We start from the raw sequence: 26,947 nt of genomic DNA on the forward strand, positions 1-26,947 counted from the left end.
AGGCCCAGCTCTGTGCCCCACCCCTGGCCCGGGCGGGGTGCCTCTGGGGGATCTGGCCACCTTTGCTCTACTGCCCAGCTGCTGGGGGGGCGGGGCCTGCCCCCGGATTGCCTCTTCCTCACCCGCACAGCCACGCCCCCGGTGGGCAGAGGCCCCGCCCTCCACAGGGGTGTCCCCCAGCCAGGCCGCGCTCCCCCGTCTTAGCTGCAAGGGGCGTGTCGCTGGGAGGGAGGGAGGCGGGGCCGAGCCCGGGACTGGTACAGTCCCAGCTCGGCTCTGCCTGCTCGCACTCATCCCAGCACCCAAGGCCGCTGGAGCTCGGGCTCTGGGCGCCGCCGCTGCTGCACTCCGCCCTCGCTCAGTCTGCCGCCGGCCGGGGCTTTCCGTGCGCTCTGCTCCGGGGAGCCGCTCGCTATGAACGCAGCCCGGGCCCTGCTCTCCGCCGTGTTCCTCATCAGCTTCCTGTGGGATTTACCCGGTTTCCAGCTGGCTTCCATCGGCTCCTCCACCAAGGGCCCGAGGAGCCGCCGAGAGGCGAAGGTGGCCAGGTCCCCCAGAGGCATCCCCGCCCTGGCCAGCCACCAGCCGCGGCTGCCGCAGGAGGCGCAGCCGGGGGGCAAAGCGCAGCAGCGAGCGGAGCCCCACGAGTACATGCTGTCTCTGTACAGGACCTACTCCATAGCGGAGAAACTGGGGATCAATGCCAGCTTTTTTCAGTCATCGAAATCCGCCAATACTATCACTAGTTTTGTAGACAGGGGACGAGGTAAGTTCAAAGATCCGCATCCCTCTACCCACCCGAAACTGCCGCCGCCGGGTGTAGAAGGGAGCCTGCGCCTTGAGCCCAAATCCCATTCCCAAGTAAGCCCTTCAGAGCTTTCTTAATACAGCCACGCGTTGTAGATCATTTATTTGCCAGGCTGCGTTTCTCTGCAGCCGATTTCTGGAGAATATTTGATTTGGATTTTTCTGTAAAAAGGAGTGAAAGATCGGGAAGGTGGATCTTATACTAAATAGTGTTGTTGTTTTTTATTAGCAAAATGATTAGCAACTCCGTCCGGATTGCAGTGACCACGGGTTTACATGAGTGAGGCATGCACGATCGCTGAATTCGCAAGGGATATTTTAAAAAGATGCAAGCGATCTTGAGTGTAAACGCAATCTTAAAAACTGCTCTTCTTTTTATGTCCTTCTTGCAAAGAAAGGATCACTCTTATCTCTTCAACTGTAAGGCAAATAGAAAGTTCAAACCGACTGAGAGCAAACATTTACTGCCTAAAGCTGCTCTAATTTATCAGGGTTGCTTTTATCAAGATTGCCTGCAACAAGCCCAGCTCCGTTTGAAATCACTCAGAGTAGGAAGCAGCTTGTAATTGGGCTCTTCTAAAGAAGTGCCGGCTAGTTCATGGAAGCTGCACTTTTAAGTCCAGGAAAGTCTTATAGCAGAGCGTTCGCTGATCGGCGCAAAACTCTTAGCGGAGAGCCAGCTCGGGATTGAAAGGTGCTTTGATTTGCTCCTGCTTTTCGTTGGGCCTGATCCTGCTTCCATTAAAACCCGTGGGGGAAACCCCCATCCTCCTCGTGGATTTCAGTGGGTGCAGGATCTGCACCTCCTCGCTCTTTTGCTTTGTGTTTTGTTTTGCACTGACATCAGCCATTCTCCCCCCGTGTTGTAAGCCTCGTCCACCGCACCAGGTTAACGTGACAAATGCCGATAGAACCTTAGCGATCCATACGGGCAGACTGAGACCGCCGTGTTCTTGATCACTTATCGCACCCTCTTTTCCGCTTCCCCCCCCCCCCCGACCATTACCTGTGTGCCGGGGCAAAGATCCATCCCAGATCTTCAGCCCTTTTCGCATTTAAAGGTTGTTTTACTGCCTCTTCCACTGATTCTTTGCCAGTCCTTATACTGGGCACGGTGAAGTTGAGGATCCTTTGGGACTGGGACAGAGAGTGTAAAAACATTTGGTTACCTTGGCTTGTGAGCTATTAGTGACAGAAAAAGTAACTGGTTCTTAAGGAGGGTTGTAAATTATTTCCCTTCCCCCCTACCTGTTTAGGATTCTCTGCCCCCCCCCCCCCCAACCTGCTCACTACAACCTGTCTGCAGCTCTGAACCTATAGGACGAGCAGGCTGCTATTTCAGCTGGGTCAGCGGGGTTCATTAGCTGTTGAGAGCCCTGAAAAGCAAATTAACTTACTATAGTTGATGATTTTTCGTACAAAGCTCAGCTTTCAAAAGCCACGTGGCTCCTTTGTAGTTATATGAGCCGATTCTTTAGTCCCCAGCTTCAATCAAAACCAAAAAAGCAGCTGAGACTTGTTTGCCCCCAAAGCTCTTCTTGTCTGATCTGCGGAGGGACATCCTTTATCTCGTACCTGAACTGTTCTTCCGAGTCCAAGCGCCTTTCTTCACACGCCACTCTTGAGCCAGGGGTCCAGACAGCCAAGAGGTCCTGGGACAATAGGCGGTAATGTTTGAGCCAGTTTGTTTTCATATGGTCAAGGAAGAAAAGTTTGAGGAGGGGTAACGGCAAATGTGTTTTCAAACTCTACATTTTCCCCTTTTATAGCCCGTTATGTTTGGCCCCTGTAGAGTTAATTTTAAAAGCGTCGCTCGTCCGAAGTCATTTGCTCATTCTGAAATCGCTTTGAGGAATAGGATGCCCGGGATGAGCTTTGAACGATTTTAGACGCGAAGTAAAACACGCCAGTAAAGGCGTAGTGGTTTTTGTTGCTTGCTTGTTTTGTAACTACTCCCTCTGTGTGTGTGTCAGAAACACCCGCAGGTCACGGATAGGATTTCTAGGAATACAGAAACAGAGAAATAGTTTCGTTTCCCGGTCGTGTATATTTTTAAAAGTTACTTTCTGAAATTAAGATTTCTTTCCCCGCCATAACAATTACCCCACTCGGTTTACTGCCAACTTGTTTGCAGAGGAAAAGCAGTGCAAGCGGCATAAAAACACCACTTTCAAGATCATCTTATTCTTGATCACCAGAGGAAAGACAGTTAATTTAACAAATTTAGCTCATCTTGCTGCATGGAGGATTCTACTCTGTGGGGAAGTGATTTGCGAACAGAAGTCCTGATTTGATGAAGGAAAAGCCTCACTTTCCCCCATTGATTTTGATTTGATGTGTCACAGGCTGTGACCTTGTGCTGGACCTTCTATGGGTTGCTTAGCATCAAGCCGCTGATTGGAGTATTTCAACTCAGTGATCTAATTGAGTGTTCATGTCATAACATATCAAATATTGTCTAGTCTCCCATAATGAAGTGGACCAGCCAATGGCACATCACCAAAAACTTCAAGAGAACTTCCGTTTCTCTGAAGTGGTAGCTTTTTTACTGCCCACCTCCCTGTGGGCTCCTCGCCCAGTTAATTGCCGAGCTGGAGCTGTACTGCTGCTGAACAGTTCCTGCTCAGAAAAGTTTCTGTCAATTCATTTGCAGACAATATAGCCCCCCAATTGACCCAATTAGATAGGCTGCTATTTACCTAACTAGGAATTCTGGAGGAGACAGTGGTAGCCATACCTTGTCTGCCCACATGACCTTGTTAATTGCAGGGGTTCATAAGGATAACAATTGGGGCGGAGTGTAAAGAATCCTTTTGCCACATAAAGAAAATCGGTTCCCAAACCTGTTCTCTGGGAGGAGAATTTCAAGAAGAGTTAACAGGAGTAAGAGACTTTCTTATTGGATGATCTTCAATTACTCTTTTTTTTTTAAATTGTCCTTGGGTTAATGCATGGAATTGCAGCCAAAGAACATAGCTTCTGATCTGTCCATTGCACACCCAAAATAGTGCACCAGTATCTTCTCAGTAACGAGTTAAGAAGGGTAGAGCGGTTAAATCAAATCTTCAAATATTATTCCTCCTCGCGTTGCTTTCTTCTTTCTCCTAAACTAATGAGATCGCTTTCGGGGCAGTTTGATAGGGGAAGAAGCCGCACTAGATTGTATTATTTTCAAGCGTTAAAAATAATTCAGAGAGTGAGGAATAGGTTGTGATTTCCCCCCGCCTCATTTTGCCACCCCACCCCGCTTGTTACGGTCGCAAGATCAGACAGGACCTAGCTGAATGTAGGAAAATTACTGTTGGCACATGAAGTAACTCATTAAAACGCAGATGGTGCTCGCTGGCCTCAGGACCCCCAGCATTGGAACTCCACAGTAAAGCAGACAATTAGGAACTGCAAGGACTCACTAGGCAGGAGAAAAGTAAGAGAATGAGGGAGCTGCGAAAGAGAGAAATCAACAAGGAAACTGGCAAAGAGGAAGAAATGCAGAATGGTTCATACACAAAGGCAGTGTCAGGGAGAGCTTCTTTCCAAGCAATAACGAGGGGGTGGGGGGCAGGCAATTGGCCCTTAGGTTAACGTCAGATTTCCCTTTTGGATGCAGAGTTTCTAGGTCAGTTCCAGACAAGAGAGAATCCTTATTACATTGGAGGAGTTTTTACGCAACAAACACAGTAAGATCTGAATATTATTGCTGGATTTGAAAGTGATACAGACCGTCTCGTTTCCCCCAGTTTGTGTTACACTTGCAAGACAGTTCATTAAGAAGTTTACAGGAATCTGATTGTAATTTTTGTTGTTGTTTCCATTTTATATTGGGGGTGGGAGGGAAGTCCACGTGCAAAATCTGAAAATGTCCCGGCTGTTCATGTGGCAGAAGAAAAGGAATGTAAATCCCACTTGAAGTTCATTTTGTGCAGCATGTTTATGCAAAACAGCGGGTTTCTGGGTGGACCTAAAGCTGCAATGCAGTGTGATCAGTGTAGAGCCTTTGCCCAGGCAATGTTGTCGTTGGAAAAAGGAAAATGAAATATAAGCAGGGAAGTATTTTAATGGGGAAGGAGGGAATTCACAACTGTTAATTATTTGGTGACCTTGTATTCGATTTGTTTGAGCCCCTTATAAAAACACTAATGCAGACCAGACGGCCAAAGTGAGGGAGCCCGCAGAAGGTTCCAATCTGCGCTTTATTTCCCTGGTAAGAGCCTTGGAAAGAGTCGAGGGACTGGCGGTGGTAGAAGGTTGGAAGGCGGTGTGTGCTTGCAGTACCCTCCACCACTGGGGTGGGGGACATCTTGTCTCTTTGTTAACCACAAGGAAAGGTCTCGAAAGAGATCCTGCGATTGGCACGAGCGAGAGAAAGGAACTAGATTTGGGGCTAGAAGGTGGGGGAGGCTTTTCTGTTCCTGTGGATGGAGTGGGGGCAGCCACAAATTCGTCTTGTTCCATTTTCTTTGGCTGATGTGGTTTTTCCTCGGTCAATCCTGGGAACTGAGCTGGGAGCTGTTGGGACGGTAGCTGGGAGGGAAGAAGTGGGAGGGCACAGAAAAGTTATAAAATAGTCGCAAAGCAATTGCCACAGAACATTCCCTTGTTTTTTTGAGTCTTTTTAAATAAGACACCGATCTTTTGCAGCAATAATACAGCTGTATCCGTAAAGATCACTCCGTCTATTCTTGATACTAGATAGTTTTTATTTAGGTAAAGCAAAACAACCAACCTGCATTCGGATCTATAAATCCTCCATTAGCCATCCATTTCATAGGGGACAACAAACAAAACCGTTTACCACCTCATTCTGTTGACCTCAGTCGCTACCTCATAAAAAGGCACGGGTACATCTTAAATGCTACACAGAGTCTCTTTAAAGCCCGATGCAGCCTGCAGTAATCAGCCCATGCAAACTGAAAGTGAAGAAGTCCAAATATTTAAAGCAGGGGTTCTCAAACCGGGGGTGGGGACCCCTCAGGGGGTCACAAGGTTCTTACATGGGCGGTCGCAAGCTGTAAGCCTCCACCCCAAACCCCGCTTTGTCTCCAGCATTTATAATGGTGTTAAATATATAAAAAGTGTTTTTAATTTATAAGGAGGGGTCCCACTCATAGGCTTTCCATGTGAAAGGGGTCACCAGTACAAAAGTTGAGAACCACTGATTTAAAGTAATTCTGAATGCTTATTTTGGACCCGATCCCACAATCTTTACCCCCCACCACCACCAAAAAAAGCCCTCCCCTTGTTTCCTACGGGACAGATTTGCCTGGGTAAGAACTGTAGGATCGAGCTCTTGGTTTTCAGAATTGTTATTGCTGTTTAGAAAGCTCCCATCTTTTTCGTGCCCCCTTCCCCATAATGTTGTGCAAAACTAGGGTCACAGCAAAATGCCATAGGATCCTGCCCTGAAAAATATGAACTGACCAGGGAGATCGAGAACGAAATCTCACCATCCACACACGCCTGCCTGCTAGTTAGACAGTTTACACGTACACGATCCCTTTAGAATTCCGAGCTGAATGAAGTCTCCCCATGCCACGCTCAAAGTAGATTCGGAATGCAACATATTTGTTTGTCACTAGCGAACTAAGAGCAAGGGTAGCCGCAGCGATGGGGTTGTAAGGGGACGTTAATCAGGCGATCTGTCGCATCGTCATTACTTTCGTCATTACTTCTTAATCCTAAAAAAAGAGAGAGAAAAGGCGATGTGGAAACGCTTGTTTCCTCGCACGCCCTGCAGTGGCGTTTTGCAACAAACTAGCAATAGGTTTGGGAGCTAGTCAGCCTCGTCAATAGGGAACTCCGATTGTTCCCTGTCCACATGACTTAAAGATGGTCTCCAAACTATAGGGGGACATTTTACTTTTTACTAACTGCTAAAGAATGGGCAGATACGTTAGCCCCGAATTTGCTGAAATGAGTGCTGGTCTTTACCACACATACATTTCTCGTCTGAAACTTTGTCTACTCTTCTGTATCTCTAGCTTCAGAAATAATCCAAGAGCTATAAAACAAATAATTTTGGAACAGGAATATTTTAGGATTTGGGGGGTTATTTAAATTAATATTTAGGATAAGAAAATAATTCAAACTAACATAGGGAGGGACCACGCTTAACTCGCTATGAGAGAAAAGCCGTTTCGCTTTAGCATGCATCCTTCTTTTCTACAAAGCAGGGAGGGCGATTTTAACTTTGTTAAATGTATTATGTAAAAGGGCACTAAAACCCATGCGAAACTCGCTTTGGATTTTCTTGCATAAGGACTGTATTATCCAGTCCAGTTTGACAGGGCTATAACTAGATTTGTGGCGAGAGTACACTTGTCTGTTTTGTCACTTTGTTGGAGTTTGTTCATGGGATTAGGGAGAGAACGAGAGAGCGAGCAAGGAAGAGGCTGGCGACAAACCCCAGAACAGAACTGCCATAGCAGAGGGAGACGGCTAAAATGTAAGATTTAGTATTTGCAGGCATAGATTCAGTAAATAAAATGTTCAAGAAAATAAATCCACGCCAGCTATGGGCATTTCGAGTGTAAAATATGCACTAAAAATCACCCTGCGTTTGTCCAGTTTTTGGCAGGATTAGGAACAGATTCTAGGAAGGTGTGGTCTTTCCCAGTTACCTGAGAGTGAGCGAATGAAACGTTTAAATCTAATCACACAGTGTAATAAAAAGCCAGTGCAAGGCTCTCAGAGATGTGGAATTCAAACTGGAGAAATGCCACACATGGAGAGCCAGCCTCTTTATTCTATAGCCCACATCATGCTTAGAAAGAACTACCTGTCAGTGTTGTTACTATGCAGACAATGTGTACACAGCCTGTCATGATTACTGAGGATATATGTTTTAACTTTCAGATTATTGTTGAACGAGAGTCTTTAAATGGTCTTTAAACTGCAAATGTGCTTTTGCTTTGAGTTTAAATATGGCTTGAAAGAGAATGGGGAAAGAGAATTCTTCTTGAATGTGGTTTTGGTATAATTTGCAGTGATGTAAAGTTAAGATTTGAGCCCTAATGAATTGGCTGGGAGCCCAGTACCTGATCTGCCATGAAAAGGGAAACTTTGTGTAGCCTTCATTAATCCCAGCCTTTCCTCGGAGTTCAGGTCTGCCTGCTAGAAAGTGAAGCTGGGAAGCAGGAGTCGTTCAATACAGGGAGTTAAAGGAAACATCCCATGCAAATAATTAATTTAACCCTAGAGATGGTAAAACCACCATAACCACAAAGAGAAGGAAATGTACATAACACGAGGGCTCCTAGGGGGGAACGCTTCCAGCTCCAGCTCAGTTTGCATTTCTCCCATAGACTCTTCTATTAAAGCCGTGACATGAAGGTGTGGAATAGGCAATATTCTGCAAGACAAAACACGATGAGCATATTCGTTTCCCGGGACACATTTGAAAGGGCAGGATCTACATCTGGCTGTTTCTTTTCCTCACCAGTGCCACGTGCTTAAATTCCAGATAGATCTGTCTTCCTTCACCCCCAAATATTTTAGCTTCTAGAAATCTAACAAAGGACATTCGAAATAATAATAATATAACAATAACGTGTATGTACATTTAAATTCCAAATACAAAGGTACCTGGAGGCTGACTTCCGTGTGGAATTTTCTATAATTTAGTGTTTCCAACAGCCACTTGTGCGCTTTAGAAATACAGAACATTTGTTGAGCTCTGGAAATATGTTAACAATAATCTGAGAGGGGGCAGATATTGAATGTGTTGTTTGACGACACAGATTTCACCCAACCCACTTCTTTGATTTCAAGGAAAATAAATAAGCACCGTAAGAGCCTACCAAAGGGTGAGCGAGAGCAAGAGGGGTTTTCACGGTTACTGTGCTCTTTGCACGGTAAAACGGAAAACAAATTGACTTAAAGATTCTAAAAAAGGATCCATCTTCCTCAGATTTCTAGAATTTTTATAGCTTCCCCCCCACTCTTCCCTCGTTCCTCTGCTTTTCCCACCCTCTTGACTGTTTGCACTGGGAGCAAGCCAATATGGTTTAGGATTATGTCTTCATCTGTAATTATTAGGTTACAAGAGTGAGCAAACAACGTTTATCTGATCGGATTCAAAGCTGCTTATTTGAAATAACCGGTGCCCTGGCCCCTTTGATGGAATAATGAGACCTGGCAATTTTATCAATTGATGAAAGATTTTTGACTGAACAATTTCTGGAACACAAGTAGTGCCGAGATGTGGCTGTCCTTTGAAATCTTCTTACCCACCTGGTACATTTCCTCTCCCTTTCTGACGTGCCTGTCCAATGTGACATGAAGCCAGTTCGGACTCAGATATATTTAGAGGAGCAAAAGATGTGTTCTTGTTTGAAACCCACACATCCCAGATCGTCCTACCCATGGCTGGAAGAGTTTAATTATCTCGTTAACCGCAGGACAATGCTGAAGATAACCACGGAATAAACACAAAAAGAACAGGAGACAATTTACAACCTTCAAGTTGCCGTTTTCAACCCTGGAAACTCACACGGGATCTCGCATGTTCCTCCCCACTACTGCTTAGTGCATCTAACTGCCATTTAACAATACACTTGACATTTGCCCCTTGATGGCATAAATCTCCACGCGACATTCCGGAGCCACTAAATGTCCAGCGCTACTGATCAAAATCAGAAACACTTTGCTTTCACTTGTCCTCACGTGGGAAAATGGAGACTTGGCCCCCTCCCCCCTTTCAAACCTCTCTCAGGCGATTCACACAACTCTCTTTGGGGGGAGCTCAGTTGAAAAATGTGCCTGCAGCTCCACACCCCCTCAGCTGAAAGCTAAAGTCCCATAGAAAGGGGTTAGTTCTATGAAGCAGGTGACTGCCCGTGCGTTTTCCCTTCTCCCGGCTTCTAGCTGTGTGATGGGGGAGCACTACACCCTCCGTTAGATCTCCGCTGGGTAACAGGTCCCGGGAAAGGCGGAGGAGGGGAGAATACCTCTATTTCAGGTCCGGGTTCTCGGCATGCCACCAGCCTGCTGGGGTGGAGCACGTGCTGGCAAGCTGTGAGCAGAAAGGGGGGAGCTAGGCACAAGATTTCGGGGATCTGAAGGGACTCCGAGAACTAGTAAACCTGGGATCTCAGGACTATGGGGACCCCAGGGTCGAGGAATCTGGAACCAAACAGATCTAGGCACCTAGGCCCAAAGGTCCCCCCGGGCCGGGCTCCTGACCTGCAGCTGCAATTCCCCCGAAGAGAAAAAGTGGACGCGCATCTTCTTTGAGATCAAACACAAGACCCCCGCCCCTCAAGCAGGACTAGAGAGACCCAGCTTTCCCCTGGCCCCGAAGACCAGGGGCAGAAGAGGAAGGGGTTGGTTGCCTCCTAAGTAGGGGTTGGGAAGGTGTTGGCCTGGGCCAGACAGGTATGGGGGATAAGGTCTGCAGCCCCTCTGATCCCAGCAGACCTGGCAGCACTGCGGGAGCGCCCACGGGCGAATAAATGGAGCTCCTACTTTCCTAGTCCTGCTTCAGACACTGTTCAGCTCCTGGCAGCGTACAGAGCGCAGGGTCAGCGGCCAACGCTGCGTTTAACCTGGCCCCCTAGGAGGAGAGAGTTATTCAAATGTCCATAGCTCAGATCACCCTCCCACCCCCTTCCCCATCTGAATGTTGGTTTACAGACCCATTCCCAAATAGACTAATGAAGGAATAAGGCGGCCCCTGCCGCTGAACTTGCTGTGCGCGCCTTAGGTTCTAGACAGCCACTTACTAGAAGGATCAACTACGTTTTTAGATTTTTTCAGTGCAATGTAGCCCTGGCTGTGGCTGCAGCATGAATTTAGCGCTCTGGATCGCGAAAGTGAAATGTGACGAAGTAAGCAGGACATTGTTTGAATCATCCACATTCTTGCTGTTGGACTGTACATCTTTTCCTGAAACTTACCCCGCATCGCAGACCCATGCCCAGCACATAAAGTGGAGGAAAAACTCGTGAAACTGACACAGCCCTGGCAGGGTGAGTCTTGTCTGAGAGCTTCACTTTCTTGAATCATTCACCCCATCCTGCAGTCCTTGTGCACTCAGAACCCCCCACTCCCCTGCTGAAGTCAACAGAGGAGATTTGGGTGTATTAGGCATGGGGGCGGGGGGAAGGGGTGTGTAGATCAGGCCGAATGTGGAAAACAATAGAAAGACAAAGGAAACCATAAAGTACTATGGCCCCATTCCGAACTTGTTTCTGAAGAACAAGCTAGGCGAACACAACACATTTTACCTTATTCCAGCTGTAGGTCTGATAAAACACGTGTACAAATTGCAGTGATAGGCCAAATCCTGCTCACTCCCCTCAATGGAGCGGCCCCAACAGCACTTTAAAGTCATTATAATGAAGGTAGGCAGCACTTGCTATATTTCACTTTTATTTTAAACAGATTGTTTTAACAGCTGTCGTTGTCACCTTGTTTTTTGTAGGCTCTATGGTTGTTAATAAATGTGTAATTCTCACTGAAGTAGGTTTGTATCTCAGGCAGGGTTGTAGTTATCCCTGAGTTGCTGTTGCTCTTCAGAAGAGACAATTGAAGTTTGAATTAATTAGTTCTGGTTAATCTTCATTATGGAAAAGGAATATTCCTTCCTCGGTTGAAACTGGGTTACAGGAGTCTAATGTGAGTACTTGGAAGTATTATAGGCCTCATTCCAAATTCCCTGGTGCTCTTCTTTATGAATACCTCTGGCTACCCGCTTGAAATTAATCAGCAATGTAATTTCACTTTTAAAAGGCACTGGTCCGATTTCCATTGAAGTCAAGGGGAGATTTGCCACTGATCTCAGTGGCAGCAGGATAGAATCCCAAGTGCTTTACCCAGGAGTAATCCATCTTCATACAATCATTTTGTCAACTACTTTGGTAAATCATTACACCTATTTTATTTTAAACTAATTAACCCTTTCACTGATGTCTTAATTATTTTTTATCTTCCTCACACACGGAAATGTATAATTGATTTCCAGGACCGATCTATGTTTACCAATGACTCACATACACATTTCCAAGGAAAGAAAACAGATTTTTGCCTCCCCCCCCCCCCCCGCTGGGGAAACGTAACCGTGCCCTGAATAAAGGTGGAAAGCGCCTCAGAAACATTTTCTAGAGGGATGGGAACCCGGTAAAAGTGTAGTTCGCTACAGCCACCCAGGCGGGCTTCGACCGGGTCCCTAAACTCTTCCTATGGATTTGTTAGGAAATGGTTCTGCGCACGGTTGCTACGAAAGCTCTGTTACGAAAGAACCGCGATCTCTCGAGGAATATTGCCTGGGCGCTGTGTCCCGGTTATGCAGCGCGATTCCAGCTGAATTTCACACAGTACCTATTGTCTGCATTTTTGGGGAAAAAGCAGCCAATGGAGAGTGACTTTTGAGTTCCTGTATGCCAATCCGCATTGATTTTTACATCGATTTGGCAAGTCTGGAGGTCTTGGCTTCCATAAATCATCAGGCTGTTCCCCCACCCCTCAGCAGGCTCCCCCCTTCCAGAATTTTCAGCAGAACCTTAGGTTGGGAAACATACTGATTAGAAATAGCAATGACCTCTGAAATCAACAAATAACAGGGATTGTATATTTCTTTAGTCTCCATTTCTACCTCTGGCGCAAGCTGAGCTTGGAAATGCTGCGAGGGGCTGCTGAACGCTGGCTCCAATGACACTTTTACTATTGAAATATACACAAACTTTACTAGCTTCTGGGGAGACCCAGGGGCTTTGGGAATTTTTGTATTTGCTGGGTTGTAAACATTTTATTGGAAAGCAGCTCGGGGGAATCTGGTTTGCTTTTCGTGCTGTACTTCGTACACAAATGTGTCAAAAAAGAAGTCCAGGTTTCTCTCTCGGAGCGGAATAAAATAGCCCCCCTCCTCTCCCCTCCCCCTCCGGACTCTAGCCGCAGAGGACAGCAGAGCCGACCGGGTGAGGAAATGTACGTGGAGCGCGGGCTGTCAGAACACGCCCTGTCTCTGCAGCCAGTTTGGACGCGGAGCGAGGCGATTCTCGCTGTGTGCTGATCCTGCCACTAAAACACGGGCTCCCTTTTAGAGACACCCAGTGAGCACAAGGGAAACACGTTAGGCCAGTGACACATCTAACCCCGCAGCGACCCTGCCTCCCCCCTCCCCAGCCATGGAAGGAGAAGCCCCGCGGAGAGTCGCCGACACCAGTCCTCTCCTGTCCCGCTGCTTCCCTGGGAGAGGGCGCCTGGCTCTCCGGGCCGGGGGCGCGGGGGGCGGTTTGGGGCAGGCAGGGCCGCTGGAGGGGTGAGCCCAGGCTCCCTGCCCTGTCTCCCGTCGGCCGCGGGAAGATCCCCCGGAGTGAAACTGACTGTAATTATGTGTTATCTTGCAGACGATCTCTCGCCCGCCCCGCTCTGGAGACAGAAGTATTTGTTTGATGTATCGACTCTCTCAGACAAAGAAGAGCTGGTGGGAGCGGAGCTGCGGCTCTTTCGCAAAGCCCCCGGCCATCGCCTCTCCCAGCCCTCGCCGGGCCTGTCCTCCATGCAGCTCTTCCCCTGCCTCTCCCCCCGGCTCCTGGACGCCCGGACTCTGGACCCGCGCGAGGCTCCCCCGGCCGGCTGGGAAGTGTTTGACGTGTGGCAGGGGCTGCAGCAGCAGCAGCCCTGGAAGCAGCTCTGCCTGGAGCTGCGGGCCCCGGGGGGCCGGGGGCAGCAGCCGCTGCCGGACCTCAGGAGCCTGGGCTTCGGCAGGAGAGGCCGGGCGCAGCAGGAGAAGGCCCTGCTGGTGGTGTTCACCAGGTCCCCGCGGAAGAACCTGTTCGCCGAGCTGCGGGAGGAGCGGGGCTCGCCGCGGGAGGAGCGGGGCCCGCTGCAGCGCGTGCCGCAGGAGACCCAGCAGCAGTTCAAGACGCGGCGGAAGAGGCGGACCGCCTTCGCCAACCGCCATGGCAAGAGGCATGGCAAGAAGTCCCGGCTCAGGTGCAGCAAAAAGCCCCTGCACGTGAACTTTAAGGAGCTGGGCTGGGACGACTGGATTATCGCCCCGCTGGAGTACGAAGCCTACCACTGCGAAGGGGTGTGCGACTTTCCGCTGCGATCCCACCTGGAGCCCACCAACCACGCCATCATCCAGACCCTCATGAACTCCATGGACCCCAGCTCCACGCCTCCCAGCTGCTGCGTGCCCACCAAACTGACCCCCATCAGTATCCTCTACATAGATGCGGGCAACAACGTGGTGTACAAGCAGTACGAAGACATGGTGGTCGAGTCCTGCGGTTGCAGGTAGCAGGCTGCTTTGCCGGTCTCCCCGGGGGAGATCGAGGTGGTTTGGAGCTATAAATGAACTCAAAGGACAGGAGAGGGCTGGTCGAGTCTGAGGTCCCGGAAACTTCACCTATGGGACGGGAGGGAAATTCTCACATGTTGGGTGCTCCTGCAAAACAGTCAAGGATCTGCGGCGCGTGTGCATTGGCTGGCGTGACCTGCATACTTGATAGGCTTGAATGGGTGAGGAATAGTTTGTGTATCCATCTCCCCTGTATCCCTGCTCTCGACACATTGGAAACCAGCGTTAAAACCAGCCACCAACCAACCCTTTCCCCTCTGGCGAAGCTCCACATTACAGAGGAGAACGTGGGCTTTAACTGCCTGCTCCGTGCCTGACCCAGCCAGCCCCATGGACCCCTCACCCAACAAGCTGGGGCTGCTCAGTTTTCAGGAGAAAGCTGGCACTGAGTAGCCCACCTTCCAGATCCTGCTTTGCACACAAGGAGACTCATGGCCACTCCTTCCTTCAAAGAACTGGGTGGAAGTGGAAGCAGGAAAGTGGGAGGGGGAGGGAAAGAGGGGGACACTTTTGCAAAAGCTTTCTTCAGATCTGATGGAAACCAGCGCTCTCCAGATCAGATTGTGGGAGTCAAGTCTGGAGAGAGAAGGATTATTTTGCTGCGCCTTCTCCGTCGATGTTTCTCCCCAGTGTATACAAGATGCAGCGACAGGCACCTGTTCAAACTGAGCCCATTTAAGATTAAGGGAAAGCAACAGGCACGACTCTTTTCATGGGTTAGCATGCGGAGAGTAATGGAACTAGCAAGCAGAGGAGGCAAAAAAAAAAAAAAAAAGTCCCCAATAAAGTTTTGGTTCCAAGGACTTTCCCCTTAGAATTATCTGATGATCTATACCTGCTTTAAGTGTAAAGGCAATTTACCAAGTATAAAGACAATCAAAGCCAGAGAGCAGAATGACTCCTGCCTCTGAAGTTTCCCTAAGAAGGGTTATTTCGTTTCTGCCCTCTCTCTTTCACATTCCTGCAAAATTACCAGCCAGAAATAGCCTACGGCCCCCTCCCCCCAAAAAAAACATTGTTCCAGATTGTAATTACCAGTTAGGTTATATTTTAAGACTTAGTAATGAAAAACTGTGAAAAGAGCAAAGTGTTACAGAAAATACAAATAGGAGTGATTTGGAATGGAAGCTCCTTTTAATTTCAAGAAAAAAGCATGTAACTATTCAATTAACAAATTCCATAGGTAGCTCTATCAACCTGCAACAGTATTATATGGAAATATGGTGCTGGAAAAAGCATTTATAAAGATTTTTGTTTCCTTCACACCTTTAGTCTGAAACATGGCTTTACCTAAGGAAAGTGCACTTCTCAGCATGCCTAAACCTTTTTGTGTTTATTTTTAATTTGTATGTTTATAGATTTAGACTTCCCCCACGGAATTCTAGTGCTGTTCGCTTATCTGGTTTCACAAAGCTTCAAACTGGTGAAAAAAGATGAGAGTAATAATAATAATTAATTAATAATATAAAATACTAATAATAATAATAAAAAGACTCGACCAGGAGCAATAATTTAAAATGCACATTTTGCTTTGGATGCACTGTTGTTCATATTAAAGCTGTAAATATTTGTTTATTTAAACAGACTGAAAAGTGCAAAATGGAGGTGAACAACATGCATTTCTTTTTTAAATGTACAAAACATTATATGCACTCGAAATGTTATAATTTCTAATATTTTTTAAAGTTTATATTTGAGTTGTACAGAGTTAAGCATTAATCAAATATTTCATTCTTCCTTAAAGATATCATTTCCTTAAAATATTATTACAAGATTTAAATTCTGTGTTAATAATGGAGATTTTTTTTTACTGTCTACCTCACTATAATACAAGTATTTACAACTCTAAAATTATTTGAGGTAAATTAATATTCAGAACATTTTTACAGTACACTTTTACTGGACGATACTACAACTATTACTGTATTATTAAACTTTTTTTTTCAAAAAGTCAGCTTGCTTTTATATGTTCTATTATTTGGTTAAGTAATAACAAATTCCTCTCAAACATTGGCTGCAATTCTAAAATGATGTAGTGTTAAGTTCCAATAAACACCACTTAAAAATATAATATTCAAAGCCATTCTTCCTACTTGAAACCCTTCTGTATTCTCATAAAGGCTTTAGTTTGACCTTTAATATACATCGATGGTATAATTATGAGAGAAGCTACATTATGATTGTATATAACTTTAATGTAACTGGAAGAATGCATTAAATTGAAAGATTCAGATGAACGTTTGTAAATATCATCTGTATTGGACACATTTCTATACACTGTATTATGATGAGAAGCATAAGTACTGGATGTTTTATAAATTATATTTATTTTTGATGCAATGGGTAAAATATTTATTAAATTTTTTTCCTGGTTATCTCTTAGATAATGAAGAGCTAGTCACTGAGTAACTGTTTCAATAAGAGAAGAATTCCAATCTCTTATTATGACATGGTGTTCAGACAACAGCAGTAGCCCACTGTGCATTTGATATGATTCCTTTCAAAGAAAACTTAAATCTATATGCACAAGAGTTGAAAGAACTTCTCACCTTGTAGAAACCATGAAATGTATTTGCAAACAAGGTTCTTTTCATGGAAGGAGGCATTTCTACTTGATCACAGGACCTACTCGACAGATTTTACTCAGGCAAATTTGCATTCATTTGGAAACATGCTTGAATAAAAGATTGCAGGATCGGGCCCGTAGTTTTTGACACCAGCAGGGTAGAAGCCCAATCGAAGAGTCCTGCTGTAATATGCTTTAATCTCAAGAGAATATTAATGTTTAAACATGTTTCCTGCTAATATTAGATTCAGAAATAGCATTGTTAATATGAAACTAGTTTCAAAACACAGTTCACTGGTTGTATATGGCAAGAGGTGTTCCTTCCCTTGTGAACTTTGATTGCTGCTCTGAGCTAAATTAATACAGTTTTCTTTTAAGAGTGTTTTACTGTGGATCAGTCTTCTACTATAGGCTTGAGGGAAGGCAAAGTGGAAAAAAAATCTATATCTTAAATGGATATAATAGAGTCTGTACCCAAAGAGGAGCAAGGAATAAGACACCATGAACTGGAAATGACCATTGTATGCAAACCTCAAATTCTACAAAAAGAGCACATTTCAGAAGTTTTTAAATGATGAGTTATTTCTCTTTCAATTGTTATTGTCTAACTAGCAAACAAAATAGCAGATGTACAGACAGTTATTGTTCCAACTAAAAAAATACAGTATACTTTTCAATGCTAATCATCTTAACCTCTTTATTATAAGAAGGATTTTGCTTATAGTATTACCCTTTATATAATGTATTTAGGTGCAACTTTATTGTAAACAGGCATGCAACATTTGTTGAAATGTCTCAGAAGTGACAGTATGGAGGCTGGTTAGAAGTAATAGAGTAATTATTTGGCACCTTATCACCCCCCCCCCCCACTGTTTCATTCTTTTTATGCATCTGTTTTGGATGCTATAGTTCATATGACATGTTCTAGGCAAATTTTGGCAAGTCCCCTATTGCCAATGAATAGCATTTCTGCTTATTTCCTTTTTTAGTTCTGCAGTGTCCCTTTTCTTTGTATGAAATTGAGAAGGCAACGAGAGGAGGTGCAAAAATCCAGCAAGGCTGACACATTTTCATTCTCCCCTCCTCTCCTTCTCAAAAACAAAAAAAAAGGGAAAAAAAAGAAAAAAGTATTAACCAGTGAGCTGGACAGAGATTGTTGGTGGATGTTTTCTGGGCTCTTTAACATGAATCCTGAAAGCCCTTAGTACAGAGCAAATGAACCCTAATGTGATAATTGAATGGAAGTACATCTCTGAACGCAGTCAAAGGACTTTCTTTCCTATATTCAACTCCCCATGTTCAAAAACATAGCCAGAGGGAGACAATGATTTCTTTATTACATTTCTGGCCAGAAGAGGGAGCAGGATCTATTAGGCTGTGGAAACAGTTACTAGCACAACTCATCAAACACTGATTGTATAATAGCATTGTAAAAAATGAAACTCCTTTCATTCTTAGCTATGTACAGAGCATTTAAACCTGAGGTATTTGTATAATAAAAGTGTACAGAGGCTTAAACACGTGGATGATCACACTCTTAAACCTTGCAAAACACTTTCTTGCCTTACAAGGGATGTTTCTCATTTTAGATCCAGTTTTATCTCCCTCCCACACAGACCTGCTGGGAATTCATTTTTATTGTTGGAAGTGGTTTACATAAGAAAAGCTGAATCAAGATATTAAGCCTGTAGGCAATAGGCCCAATTTTTCTCTTCCTTACGCTTATACCAGTTAGGTATAAGTCTATTGAAAGCAGTGGAATAGTTGTGTTTTACACTGACGTAACTGAGATCAGAACTAGGCCAAATATTATTTAGGCTATCAAATTGATCACAGGTAGTGTGACATTTCACATTATTAATTATTATTATTATTATTATTATTTATTATTATTTTGCCTCTCATTTTGTGTCTTAAAAGCCCATTTGAGGCCTCAGGCGTTTGAGAGGTTTGCATAACCTACATTTATGCTTGGCAATTAATGGTACAGAACTTAGGCAACAAAAAGTGGATTTCAATAAAGTCTAATTTATTTAATTACACATAGGCCCTGGTGCAGTAGTATATTCATAAGAAGATAAGCATGTTGTGTGGAATATACTCATTTATTGTAGGAGTCTCTCATTAATATTGTATTTCCAAATATCTGTGGTTCCTATTTCTTTATAATGTAAAAGCAATTATAAACACTAATACATTCAACTGTTCTTTTACTATGAGGGAGGAGATTTGGCACCACACCTCCCCCTCCCCTGCCTTCATCCTTGGCCTCTCTTTCAGATGACAGAGGGAACAGCTGGTCTGCACCCTTCCCTGATCAATTTGATAGATTCATTTAAAATATGTCATTCTTTTAGCATACAATATTGCTAGGGTGACCAGATAGCAAGAGTGAAAAATGGGGAGACTTTATTTTCAGGGGTGGGAGTAGAATTGCCCACATAGACAAAGCCCCTAATATCAGGATGGTCCTGATAATATCGGGATGTCTGGTCACCCTAAATATTGCTTGAGTGTTGGAAATGGTTCTCCCAAGTACTTTAACTTGTATGACGAAAACACATTCCCTGGAAGCAGATCATCTAAAACAGTTTGGGGAGCTTTTATCCAACTCAGCTTTCTAGACAGAGATTCTAAAAACTGTTTCCACACTTTTATTGGGCTAGCTACAGACTCCATGACCTCTGACCCTGTGTCATGAAAGGACCCTGAGGAGCATTTTCACCCTGCAAAACCAGTCTCTGAGCAGTTAATTAAGAATCCATCATTTTTTAGTCTCTGAGGAATTTCAGTATGTTTAGTCTTATAGAAAAAATACTAAAACGAAAGAAGGGAGAGGAATGATTGTGGTTTAGGCTCTGGGTGGGAACTCAGGAAATTTGGTTTCTGTTCTCAGCTCTGGTTTCAATTTCCAGCTGTATGTGACCTTGGTCAAATCACATAGGGCTAGATTTTTAAAGTTCTTAAGGCACCTAAAGGTGCAGCTAGGCACCTAGTGACATTGATTGCAATGGGAGTTCAGTGCTGAGGTCTTTTGACAATCCCATAGGCACCTATTTGCATCATTAGGCCCTAAAGACCTTAACTCTCCCAGTCTCAGTTCCCCATCTGTAAAATGGGGATAACAGTACTTCCTTTCATCTATTTAGCTATTAAGCGCTTCAGGGCAAGGACTCTTTGTACAGCACAACAGAGCCCTGGTTTTGGATAGGGTCTCTTGGTGCCACCACAGTACAATTGGTGTTATGCTAGTCTGATGATTTTTAATGAAGCCTCCAGACTTTGATCTTTTGCTGACATTGATATCAAGTGTCTAATGAGTTACAAAACTAATAATCCAAGCCAGGCAGTGACTATGCTATGCAGGATACTGTTTGTTTGCTGCAGTTGATTCCACAAATATGGTACATCTCTGATACTTTTCAAAGTATTGTACGTTTTTTTTCTGGTATGAATGATTATAAATTAATTGGTTCAGTTGTTTTATTTATTATTTGTACTGTGGTAGTGCCCATGTGCTCCAGGTGAAACTGGGGCCCTATTGTGATAGGCAATGTACAAACACATAGGTCCCTGTTTACAACCTGTAGCCCAGATCCTGCAAACTCTGTATGGATCATTTCACAGATTTGTTTCAGTATAGCCCTCGGAACAGCACTGAATTTAATTTGAGTTGTTTATTAATGAATTCATTTACAAATCCATTTGTTTCATTACCAGACCAGCTCCAGTATCAGGTATGCAATGGCCACTTAAACGATACATCCCCTGTCCTATTTTAGTGTAAAGTAAGTTAACATTGTCAGCTAGAACTGGAATTCTTTAAAATATCTTCCTATAACATCTTGGCAATATCTAACACAAAGAAGATTTGAAATTATTTTCATTAATAAGGACTGACATTTTATTACCCCTGTTAAGTACTGTTCAGTCATTGTCCCTTTTCATTCTTTTAGACCAGGGTCCCCCTGCCTTCCTAACTGAGATGTACCTGAACTCTGCCAAAGTGTGTGGTCTGCTGCAAAACAATGAAAGCAAAGTTATCACTGACATAACAGGCTGTAGAGCTGTGTAACATAAAGCAGATCTGGCTGCAATGTTTTGGAAGGGAGTGAGAAAAGAAAGTGGAGGTGTTTAGCATTCAGGGCCTTTGGAAGTATAGCTGACTTTTGATTTAACTTCCAACTCCCCCTAAAGAGAAATGAGCTTCCTTGGAGAAGGTTAATGCCATTAGGAGATAAAACAGGTGTGGTCACTATGTGGCTTGTAGGGTTGCTCTGAACAATTTGAAAATTTGGAAATTTTAATGAAAAACAACAAAATTTCTGCAGTTTTTTTAATGGCATTCCCCTCAATCCCCTATTAACCAGTCCTAGTGGTTAGTCTATTAAACTGGTTGCAGAGGAACCGTCTTTATGGCATATGAAAGCTTGCTGACCTTTTCCATATTGCTCAGTGGTACAGTATTAAGAAATGCTGAAACATTTATCCTTCTTATATTGATCAAGTGTTGCATTGTCCTCTCAACAGCAGGCTTCTACCGTACTTAAAAGCGTTGCAGTACCAGGAACAAAATCTGAACAATTGCTGTTACTCATCATGATTTTTACAGTTTTGTATCTGTTTATACATCCATCTCTTTGTCCAACTCTCTTCACTCGCAGGATATTATCATGAGTTTGAGCATGGAAATCTGCTTTATCTGTGTATCCTAATATCAATATAAGGTTTCACTTGTCATTGATTACGAACCTCTCGGACTGTATTACATCAAGTCTTCCCATGGTATATAGACATATCAGTTCTTACCCGTTATACCTAGAGATTTCTTGTTTTGTTTGCAGCTGTGCAAAAATTCACTTTCAAAGCTCATTGCTTGGTGCAGCGTCAAGTTCTGTGCTGATGGGATATGATATGATGTAATGAAACAGGATATAGTATGACGCAAAGGCCATAATTCAAAGGTAACCACATTTCTCCAACTGGATACCTGCCATCAATTTGGAAAGCCAAGTGTCTGGTCTGAATTCTGGTAGACTTCTGGAATAGGGAGAGGATGTAAGAGGCAGGTCATTTCTGGTGTTTAGAATCAGTTAATGATTATGCATAGCTCATTGTTCTCACAAGACTGTTCAAAATTAAACACCCCTTTGGCATCAACTGTAGGACACTACTAAAAAAGCCTTTGCTGTTAATGCTATACCCTAAAACACATGTTCACAGGTCAGACAGTACGGGTGCTGAGTGTGCCGTAAGCTAAACCAAAGTCTTCAGGTTGGCGTTCACAGCTCTTGTATCTGCTGCTGATAGCAGAAAAGAAGAGCTGATTGCTGAAGGGATAGATTGTGCCTGCAGCATAGCCCTCTATTGTGGGCAGAATGGCGGGCCTCAGCGAAGCAGGATGTCTCCCAGAGCTCCTCAAGACTTGGGGGAGGGCATAAATTGCTGCACCCATTTGACCTGTTCAGCATACACCTCCCCTGCCCTGGCTCTGCTGGCTGGTCTAGGGGAAGAGCACAGAGCCATGCTCCACCTGCTGCCCAGCCCACTTGGGATGCTGTGCTACCTGTGGTGAGCATTTGGGTAGCAGCCCGGTGCAGTTCTGAGTGTAGTAGCTGTGATCTTGGCTGGCTCTTAGGTGGGCCATGTCAGGTAGGGAAGCCTGCTTACTGCCTTCCCTGCACTGTGCCTGTACAGGCCACACATGAACAGGAGAGATATCCCAACAAGAAAGCGGTCTCCTTTAGACGTGAGCTGTTATGTGCCTTAGGCTGTATTAATCAACATCCTATGTCTTATGCCAGTCAGAGATGGGCTGTGCATGAGATTTCTTCTATGGGTTGCTAAATACTTAGTGGTCAGACTCATGAGTAACTCCCTTCTTCTGACTGCTTTGAAATAATGAAACAATTGTAAGGTGCTGACATAATGTGATCCATGTCTTTCCATGCCCTCACCGTCACCTGCCAGATGACCTCCTCTTTGCTCCCCAAATTACAATGTTGCTCCACTCCAGCCAAAAGGCAGCTGCTACAATTATCTTCCTCACCCATTGCTCTGACCATGTCAGTTTCCCCTTCTACTCCCTCCCCTTGCTTCCATATTGTATTAATACTAAACTTCTCTTCCTGGCCTTCAAAGCGCCGGACAGCTCCTGTCTTGCCTGCATCTTGCATATTGCTTCTTACTGCATTCTCCTTTGCTCTGCCAATGACATCAGCCTTCTCAACCTCTTTATTTCCTCTCCCACTCCCAATTTTGTGCCTTTCTCCATACTTACCTCACGCATAGACTGACCCTTCATTCCCCATGCGCCAGTCCCCACATCTCTCCTCATTCAAATCACTACTAAAAATGCATTTTGTTCAAGAGGCCGGCCAATATTAGCTCATGTCAATCAGATTCCTCCCCCACAGCATCACACTGGGAAAATGATGGAGATGGTAAAAAAATCGTAACCTCACAAGTTAAAAAGACTTGGTTTCCCAATGCACTTTGTCTTTTCAGTGTCTGTGTTTTTAGATAGAACTGGTCAAAATTTCTTACTTTGAAAAAAAATTTTCATTGAGAAAATGCGGTTTTGATGAGAACAAATTTTTGTAGGGAAAAATGGCATTGGTGAAATTGTTCACTTTTGACAAAACTTCAAATGAAAAAAGTCAGAGTTTTTTGGGGAAATTTTCATGCAACATAGTCAGACAAGAAGCCCACTTTGTCTTCACTACCCGCCGATCCGGCGGGTAACAATCGGTCTATCGGGGATCGACTTACCGCGTCTAGTGAAGACGCGGTAAAATCGATCCCTGATCGCTCTGCCGTCGACTCCGGAAATCCACCTCGGCAAGAGGCGGCAGCGGAGTCGGCGGCAGCGCGGCAGCGGTCGACTTTCCCGCGTCCTCACCGCCAGGTAAGCCGACCTAAAATACGCAACTTCAGCTACGGTATTCACGTAGCTGAAGTTGCGTATCTTAGGTCGGACCCCCGCTGTAGTGTAAACCTATTTCTGTCACTTCTTAACTCTTCCCTCCCCAGGACAAAGAAAGAGAGGAAAAACCCCAAACATTTGAAATGATTTTTTAAAAATAAACTAAAAATTTTCATTTTGTTTTGAAAAACATTTAGATTTAAAAAAAAACAAATTAAAGAAATTGTGAAACTTTTTGAATGAATGGAAACTTAGTTTTTTTGGAATTAAAAGCATTCTTTTAAATAACTCCATGGTTAGATCTGATTTGATCTGATCTACAACCAGCACAGTACGTAGACCTGTTGAGGTCAATGTTGCAGAAAGCAAATTTCAAAGTTGCATGTGGCCACGTGGATCCACTCAGGTGGAAACAATTGCAGGATTGAGGTCATAGACCATAAACTCCTCAGAGCAAGCACACATTGACAAAGCATATCAATTAATAAATAAAATACTAATGCATTGGGTACATTGGCATTTCCTGCATACTATCATGGCTATTATTTGACCTAACTTGAAACAGCTTGCATAGTGCAATTGCTCCAGTGTCTCCACATATTCAAAGAGGCCGTAGAAAGAAGAGGTTGGAGAAATATGTTTGTGACTTGGCAGGGCAGAGTCAGATGGCTCTATATTGTGAGATTTCTTTGAAGAAACTTGGTATTTCTCTGTCACTCATAGCCTGCAATGTATCTCACTGTAAGCAATATCATAACAGTAATGAATATTTATAAAAGGTCTTTCATATTGCAGTAAATATTAGAACATTTATACAAAGAGAGACATTGTCTAATGTGTAGTGGGGTGAATAATACAACACGTTTTCTCTGACTAGTCATTTGAAATTTGTAATGAATTCACTGTAACCATGTTCCTGCCCCTTTTGTGTTTGCTAGCTGTGAATATTGCAATGTTTGAGTTCAACAGGCACAGACACGGATGTGCAGAAAGCTAATGCCAAAGTTGCATGTATAAGTATTAACGGGAGCCACATTTTAAATTTACTACATGCAGGCGTCTATGCTAAAAGTGATTTCACTTCCAACTAATCAGGGGAAAGAAACAATTGCATACGACTTATCTGACCAATCGCAGCTCAGTCACAGAGATCCAACTGCAAATATTTGTCATGAAGCCAAACACTTAAAAAAAAAAAAAAAAGACCGTGAAATAAAGCTGAATAAATGTGAGGGAACTGTGATTGCTTAAAGATGTTCAGTAATCAGAAAAAGAGGTGAAATGTGTCTATTAAATTGGTTGGGCATTATCTGCTCAGCTTCAGGGCCAGGTTCACTTCTGTGGCTAAACTCCACTTAGCACGGAGAGGGGATTAGGGCAGGGGTTCTCAAACTGCGAACCCCTTCTGACAACAAAAATTAATACATGATCCCAGGAGGGAGGATTGAAGCCCAAGCTGCCCGAGCACCGCTGCCCTGGGCGAGGGGGGCCAAAGCTGAAGCCTGAGTCCCATCGCCCTGGGCTGAAGCCCTTGGGCTTTGGTCCTGGGTGGTGGGGCTCAGGCTTTGACTTCATACCCAGGCCGTAGGGCTCGAACTCCAGCTTCGGCCTCGGGCCCCAGTAAGTCAAACATCGGCCCTGGCAACCCCATTAAAACAGGGTCGCGACTCAGTTTTTTGCTTGCCGCCCCAAGCAAAAAATTTTTTGGCTGCCCCCCGTCCCAGCCCTGGGCTCCTCGCCGCACCCCCATGCCATCCCAGCCCTGGGCTCTCCCCCACCACCTGCACCCCCCTGCCGCCCCAGCTCTGGGCTCCCCCCTACCCCCCCGCCATTGCCCCCCCACACACCTCCTGCCACCCCAGCCCTGGGCTCTCCCCCCCCACCTGCATCCTCCTTCCACCACAGCCCTGGGTCACTGGTAACTCGCTCCCAGGGCAGGTCATTCAGCAGGAATTTTAGACGTAGACAGGATTGGTTCCCATATGGTTACAGAACTGCAGTAAAGTGGAACAATTTTCAGCTTGTGTGATTGGAGGATATCTGGATGCATATTATAAGACTGTCCTACATAAATGAGGAAAAGTTGAGGTGCCTTTATTATTCTTTTGTTCCACTCTTTCTTTCTATGGGGAATTTGCCAATGCAATATCACTGTCTTCCTTTTAAACAAACAAACAAACAAAAGGCAATGGCTGTTGAAAATAGCAATTCCAGTCCTAATAACCACTGGGAAGCATTTCTTGCTCAATTTTATCCTACTTTTTCTACAGCAAGTTACAGTGGATCAGTATATTTGATTTGGGAGAAATGAAGTAACAGCTGCCCAAACTGAGCTTGAGCACTCCTGAATTTTGAGGTGTTCAAATCTGGAAGGCAGGTGCGGGGGGGGGGGGGGGGGAGGGCTGTAGCTCCGCAGGGGAGCACGGCAGCATGTATGCAGCAGCGTGTCTGGCGCTGCGCGAAGCCAGACACGCTGGTCTGAGTGGCACGGTAAGGGGGCTGGGGGGTTGGAGAAGGGGTAGAGGGTTCCGGGGGGGGGGCAGTCAAGGGACAGGGAGCAGGGGGGGTTGGATGGGGGGGAGGTTCGGGGGGGCAGTCAGGGGCAGGGAGAAGGGGGGGTTAGATGGGTCAGGGGTTGGGGGGGCAGTCAGGGGGACAGGCAGCAGTTGGATAGGCATGGGAGTCCCAGGGGTTTGTCAGGGGACAGGTAGGGGGTGGGGTCCTAGAGGGGAAGTTGGGGGGGTCTCAGGAGGGGGCAGTTGGGGACAAGGAGAAGGGAGGCTTAGATAGGGGGTAGGGTTCCGGGAGGGGGCAATCAGGGGACAAGGACCAGTGGGGCTTAGATAGCGGGTTGGGTTCTGGGGGGCAGTTGGGGCAAGGGTCGGATGGGTTGGGGTTTCTGTGGGGGGCAGTCAGAGGGAGTGGATGGTGGGGCTACCCTCCCTCCCCATGGAGTGTCCTATTTTTTGAATGTTAAAATATGGTACTCACAGTGCAGCTCTCCATTCATAGCAGGCTGCAGCATGAGGTCTCAGCTTCCTCACTCCCTCCCCCTCTTTCCTGTTGGTAGTGGCCAAGGGAATGCTGGGAAATGTAGTTCTTTCCCTGCTCCTGGGCTGGAGGCAGGGAGCTAACCAAGGAACTACAGCTCCCAGGGCCCCCTGTTGGTTCTCAGCTCCCATGCTGAATCCCTGCCGCCCCTGCAAATGGGCTGCCCCAAGCATGTGCTTGCTTTGCTGGTGCCTAGAGCCGCCCCTGCTGAGAACCACTGGATTAGGGAGCTGGTTACAACTCCTTGAGTCTGCTCTGGTCCTGGCCCTTGTGAGGCTAGTGGAGTACAGGCATA

The 26,947-nt window shown here is 45.3% G+C and overlaps 1 protein-coding gene across 1 annotated transcript; it reads left to right on the forward strand.

Annotated features, from left to right (window-relative positions):
* The first annotated feature begins 414 nt into the window (after positions 1–414).
* Positions 415–14,050, forward strand: GDF6 (growth differentiation factor 6). Its single transcript, XM_065399556.1, has 2 exons — positions 415–766; positions 13,152–14,050. The coding sequence occupies exons 1-2, from the start codon at positions 415–417 to the stop codon at positions 14,048–14,050; spliced, it is 1,251 nt and encodes a 416-aa protein (XP_065255628.1).
* The last annotated feature ends 12,897 nt before the right edge of the window (positions 14,051–26,947 follow it).

Source organism: Emys orbicularis, chromosome 2 (genome assembly GCF_028017835.1).
Source record: "Emys orbicularis isolate rEmyOrb1 chromosome 2, rEmyOrb1.hap1, whole genome shotgun sequence".
NCBI lineage: Eukaryota > Metazoa > Chordata > Testudines > Emydidae > Emys > Emys orbicularis.

What these genes read in the sequence shown, in the direction of transcription:
- GDF6 (XM_065399556.1), top strand. Translation starts at nt 415, where the DNA reads ATGAACGCAGCCCGGGCCCTGCTCTCCGCCGTGTTCCTCATCAGCTTC. An exon ending in TTTTGTAGACAGGGGACGAG is followed by an intron (nt 767 to 13,151) that starts GTAAGTTCAAAG and finishes GTTATCTTGCAG; the next exon opens with ACGATCTCTCGCCCGCCCCG.